This window comes from Galeopterus variegatus, unplaced genomic scaffold, assembly GCF_000696425.1.
Source record: "Galeopterus variegatus unplaced genomic scaffold, G_variegatus-3.0.2 Scaffold4578, whole genome shotgun sequence".
In the NCBI taxonomy this organism is placed as follows: Eukaryota; Metazoa; Chordata; class Mammalia; order Dermoptera; family Cynocephalidae; genus Galeopterus; species Galeopterus variegatus.
The window spans coordinates 97,125-103,124 of NW_007730689.1; the positions used below are offsets into that span (position 1 = coordinate 97,125).

General features: G+C 40.7%; 1 protein-coding gene across 1 annotated transcript; it reads left to right on the forward strand.

The window, feature by feature from the left end:
* Positions 1–2,495: 2,495 nt before the first annotated feature.
* Positions 2,496–2,968, forward strand: LOC103603383 (60S ribosomal protein L27a). The gene has a single exon (XM_008587888.1). It carries the CDS (start codon positions 2,518–2,520, stop codon positions 2,962–2,964), a length of 447 nt encoding a protein of 148 aa, XP_008586110.1. The 5' UTR covers positions 2,496–2,517; the 3' UTR covers positions 2,965–2,968.
* Positions 2,969–6,000: the final 3,032 nt, after the last annotated feature.

Below are 6,000 nucleotides of genomic sequence, written 5' to 3' on the forward strand. Positions count from 1 at the left end.
TAAATACATAGGGCTAGATTATAAGGTAATTGTGTGTTTGACTTTTCATGTGTTTATTGGTCATTCATATACTCTCTTTTGTGAGGTGTATGTTCAAATGTTTTGCCCATTTTTAATTTTACCAGGTTGTCTTTTTATTATTAGTTTGTAGATGGTCTTTCTATGTTCTAAAAACAAATCCTTTGACAAATATAGGTATTGCATTATTTTATTCCAGTCCATGGCTTGGATTTTCCCTTTTTTGCAATGGTGTCTTTGATGAAGAAAAGTTTTTAATTTTAATGAAGTCTGATTTCTCAATTTAAAAAAATGACTAGTGTCTTTTTGTATCCTGTCTAAAAAAATCATCTCTACATCAAAGTCATGAGGATATTCTACTATGTTTTCTTCTGAAAGCTTCATGGTTTTAGCTTTTACATTTAGGTCTGTGATTTATTTCAAATTAATTTTTGTGTAGGGAATATGGTAGACCTTATATTTGTTTTTTTTTTTTTTTTCTGTTCTCCAGCACCACTTGTTGAAAAGACTTTTCTTTCTTAATTGAAGTACATTGATATCTTTCTGATAAATCAATTAATCAAATATGTGTATAACTATTACTGGGCTCTATTCTGTTCCAGTGGTCCATTTACCTATACTTGGCCAATACCACACTGTTTTAATTATTGTAGCTTTACAGCAAGTTTTGAAATCAGGTAGTGTAACTTTATCCTTCTTTAATATGTTTGTGGTTACTATAGGTCAATTTTGGGCTTATGTCACTGTTATGGGTTAAATTGTGTTCCCCAAAAGATATGTTCAAGTCCTGACTCCTTCATGGTACCTGTGAATGTGACTTTATTTGGAAATAGGGTCTTTGCAGATGTAATTGAGTTAGGATGAGATCATAGTGGATTAGGGTGGGCCAAATACAATATGACTGGTGTCCTTATAAGAAGAGAAGAAACACAAAAACACAGAGGGAACACCATGTGAAGACAAAGGCAGAGATCAGAGTGATGCCTCTACAAACCAAGGAATGCCAAAGATTGCCAGCAAACCACAAGAAACTATGAGAGAGGTATGGAGCAGATCCTCCCTCAGAGCTTCCTAAAGGAACCAACCCCGCCAACACCTTGAGTTCAGACTTCTAGCCTCCAGAACAGTGAGAGAATACATTTTTATTGTTTTAAGCCACCCAGTTTGTAATATTTTGTTTCAGCAGCTCTAGCAAACTAATACAGTCACTGAAACACAACCTAAACTTGCTTAAGCAACAAGGAAACAACTTTCTCTTAAACTTACAAGCCCAGAGTTGAGGGGTTTCTGGTGAGATCTGTTGCGGCATTAGGTAGTAGGATTAGGTTCAATTGTTATGGTTGGAAACCACCAAAACAGTGGCTTACACAAGATGGACATTTTATTTTATTTTTCTCTTACGTAGGTGTTGGAAGTCCAGGGTTGGTTGGTATAGTGGTTCTATGACATCAATATGTAAGATTCTCTGTCTTTCTGCTGCCTCCTCAATACGTGGCTTTTACCTCGTGGTGTGAAATCTAGCTTCATGTCCATCTTTCATCCAGCAGGAAGGAGCAAGGGTGAGGGAGCCCCTCTCTCCTCTCCAGGATGTGTTGTGGAAGTTTCAAGGACACCTCTGCTTACAGTCTGTTGTTCAAGATTTAGTCACATCACCACTCCTAACTGCAAAACAGGCTGGGAACATACTCCTTATTTCAGAAATCCATGGGCCCACCTATTTATTGGTAAATAGAAACGGGAGATCCAATATTAGGAAACAATTAGAAGTTTCTTCCACAGGGTGCCTGTAGAGAAACACCAGGCACAGAAGTCCTATAGGTGATTGGACATAAGAGACCTGAGGGAAAAAAAATCAGGTCTGGAAATAAAGATTTGAAAGCTTATAAATGTTAGTTACAATTTTGAGAGGGGACAAGATGGCCTGGAAAGAGTATAGAGTGAGAAGAAAAGGTCAAGGAGAGACCTGCAGGAAACCACAGAGTTGAATGACTATACAGAGAAGGAGAATTCAGCAGGGGCCCAAGAAGAAATGACGAGGCAGTCAGATGGACACTCAGGACAAGTTTCAAGGAAAGAGTGGTCAGCAGTGTACAGGAAAAGAGATGCTGCTACGGTCTGAACGCATCAGACCATATGTTGAAATTAATATGTTGGGACTTAATTGCAAATGTGATAGTGTTAAGAGTTAGTGCCTTTAGGAGGTGATTAAGTCATGAGGGCAGAGCCCACATGGATGGGATTATGGCCCGTAGAAAAGGGCTTGAGGGAGTGGGTTCATTCCCACCTGTCCCTTCTGCCATGTGAGGACACAGCAAGACCTTCACCAGACACTGAAACTAGGACCTTGTTCTTGGACTTCCCAGCCTCCAGAACTGTGAGAAGTCAATTTCTGTTCTTTATAAATTATCCAGTCTCTGGTATTTTGTCATAGTACCAAAAGCAAACTAAGACCGATGCCAGTTAAGATAAAGACCTGGCTCTTTCGTCTCTGCCGCCGCCATGCCATCCAGACTGAGGAAGACCCGGAAACTAAGGGGCCACGTGAGCCACGGCCACGGCCGTATCGGCAAGCACCGGAAGCATCCGGGAGGCCGGGGTAATGCTGGTGGCATGCATCATCACAGGATCAACTTCAACAAATATCACCCAGGTTACTTTGGGAAAGTCGGTATGAGGCATTACCACTTAAAGAGGAACCAGAGTTTCTGCCCAACTGTCAACCTTGATAAATTGTGGACCTTGGTCAGTGAACAGACACAGGTAAATGCTGCTAAAAACAAGACTGGAGCGGCTCCAATCATTGATGTGGTGCGATCGGGCTACTACAAAGTTCTAGGGAAGGGAAAGCTCCCAAAGCAGCCTGTCATCGTGAAGGCCAAATTCTTCAGCAGAAGAGCTGAGGAGAAGATTAAGGGTGTGGGGGGGGCCTGTGTCCTGGTGGCTTGAAGCTACATGGTTTGAATGTCTGTAAATCCTAGTATAAGAATATGATAGTTAATTTAGGCTCAGGGCTGGTGAAAGACACAACTCCCCGCCCCTTCTCAGGGAGGGACAAGGTCACACCTGAACAATGAGGTCACTCATCACCTCTGTCACTACGGTCAGGTAGCTGGCAACCATAGGAGGCCCTGGGGCAGAAAATGGAACCCAGCCAAAAAGCTGAAGGGACGAAGGGTTTAACCTCTGCCTTTTGTTTGGTTCTAGGGAAGGAAGCAAGATGAACACATGCACACTAAAATGGGTACACAGATGTTAACTGTAGCACTGTTTAAGATAGAGAAGACTAGAGGCAACCCAAGTGACCATCAGCTAAAGAGCAGATAAATAAATTGTGCTGTGGTCATTCAATGAACTTCCATTTGAGAGATGAAATGATCAAATTAGATGTGTGTGTATCAACCTGTGCAAAAACAATGTTGAATGAAAACAAAGCATGTTGCACCATGAAAGCAGTTATATAAATTTAAAAACTATATAAATGAGTACTACGAGTTTTTTAATGGAAACGTGAAGGAAATGGTTAATGGACTTCTGTGGTCAGCACCCAAGGACGCGTTCACTTGGCGAACTCGCAAACGAGTTAACCAAGAAATGTCAAGAATTGCAAACAATCCTTGAGAACGCTTGAAGTTGTGAGAACACTTTCTTGGGATGTTCTCAGGAGGTGCATTATAGATAACCAAGTGCTTGAGAAGGGAGGTAGCGGCCTTCTGCTCTTGAGAATAGTATAACAGAATTTATGCATTAATGCTTATCTTGCATGCACTAGCTTGCTAAATGTAATAAAAGCTGCAACAGCGGCTGGGTCGGTGCTACTTGCCTGAGAGAGCAGTGGCCCCCCGCTCTTCACCTGCATCTCGTCTGCTGCGTCTTCCTTCGCGTCTCCGATCATTTTAATCAACAGAAACGTAAGCATAGTTTAGGTATAAAAACATGGACTGGGAGAGTACTTACTGTAGTAGATTGAATTATGTCCCCTCCAAAACTCACTGAAGCTTCAATTGTGTCCCCCAAGTTTTAAGTATTAGAAACTTAGCCCCCACTGTGACTGTAAAGAGGGTGGGAAATCCTATTATGGTAATTGAAACGTGGAGCCTTGAAGAGGTGATTAGATTGTAGGACCATGCAGTAGTGAATGGATTAATAATGGTGGTCAGGGGAGTGTTTTGGGAGGGCTTTAAAAGGAAAGTGAATGAGGTTAGTCTCTCTCTGATCCACCATTTTCACAATGTGATACTCTGCCATCATTGTTGCCACCACTGAGGCTCTCACCAGATGTGTTCCCTGGACTTTGGACTTCCCAGCCTCAGAAGCAGGAAGCAATAAATTGCATTGTTTTATAAATCATCCAGTTCCATGTATTTTGTTATAAGCAATAGAAACAGACTAATACACTAACCAAATTCATGGTAGTGGTTGTCTCTGGGGAGGAAGGGGATTAGGATTGGGAAGGGCAACTAAGGGAATTTCAATTTCACCTGTGTTGTTCTATTTCTCTTATTTGGAAAGATTTGAAGAATATGAAAAGCTGGTTAATTTAATTGTTCATCTGGTAAATGTAAACTAAAATCACAGTAAGAAGAGGAAGAAAAAAAGAACTGTGATAAGATACCAGTATACACTCACCAGAATGGCTGATATTAACCAGTCTAACACATATATTGACACAACTATGGGACAACTGGAACTCTTATGCATCACTAGTGGGAGTGTATATTCATTCAACCACTTTGGAAAACTGTTTGACAGAATCATTGAAAGATAAACATATGCCTATCCTGTGGTTCTGAAATTTCAATCTTAGGCATAAACCCAAGATAAGTGAATGTATTAGTCCATTCCTGTTGCTTATAACAGAAACACCTGGAACTGGGTAATTTGTAAAGAAACAATATTTATTGCTTACAGTTTTGGAGACTGGGAAGTCCAAAAGTCCAGGAAATCCAAAGTTCTTATCTGTGGAGAGGCTTATTGGTGGGTAGTGACTCTTCACAGCAAATCAGGGTGTCACATGGCAGATGGTGGAAGCAAATAGAGAGACTACCCTCCTCATATGCTGTCCTTATAAGCCCTCAGAACCACCACCATGAAACCGTCAATTTATTAATCCATCACTAGGGCATGGTCCTCACAATCTAGTCACCTCTTCAAGATCCCACATTTCAATTACCGTTAATACGATTTTCCATCCTCTTAACCCTGTTACAGTGGGGACCAATTCTCCAACACATTAAATTTTGGGGGGACACAATTCAATCCATAGCAGTGAGCATATATGTGCACCAAAAGAAATGTACAAGGATGCTCATGGCAACTTTATTTATAGTAACCAATGACTAGAGGTAATCGAACCAATCTGGTTATTCTACTCCTAGATATATATCCTAGAGACTCCTAATCATGCACCCAAGGAGACAGGTGCAAGAATATTCATTCCAACACTATTTACAATAGCAACAACAACATTAACAAAACATAACTCAAATGATGGATTAATACAACGTGGTAATGTCCATGGAATCTCATGGACATTATATTAAACAAAAGAAGCCAGGCGTAAAGGAAGACATACAGAATGATGTTGTTCTAGGAGTTCTAGAATAGGAAAAGCTAATTCCTGGTGACAGAATTCAGAATGAGGGTTACTTATGGGGTGCTATCGACTGGAAAATGGCATAGGGACCCTTTTGGGGTGATGGTGATATACTACAGCTTCATCTGGATGGTAATTACATAGTTGTATACATAGGTGAAAATTAGCAGACTGTACACTCGAGATTTGTGTACTTTATTGTATGTAAGCTATACCTCAAAAATATCTGAAGCAAACATGACAAAATGTTAATGTATTAAATTGTAGCAGTGGGTACACAAAGTGTTACCCAATTCTCTATATTTTCCTATTAATTAAAAATTACAACTAGGGGGCTGGCCCGGTGGCGCACTGCTGCAGTGCACGGCTTGGGAGCGCGATGGCGCTCC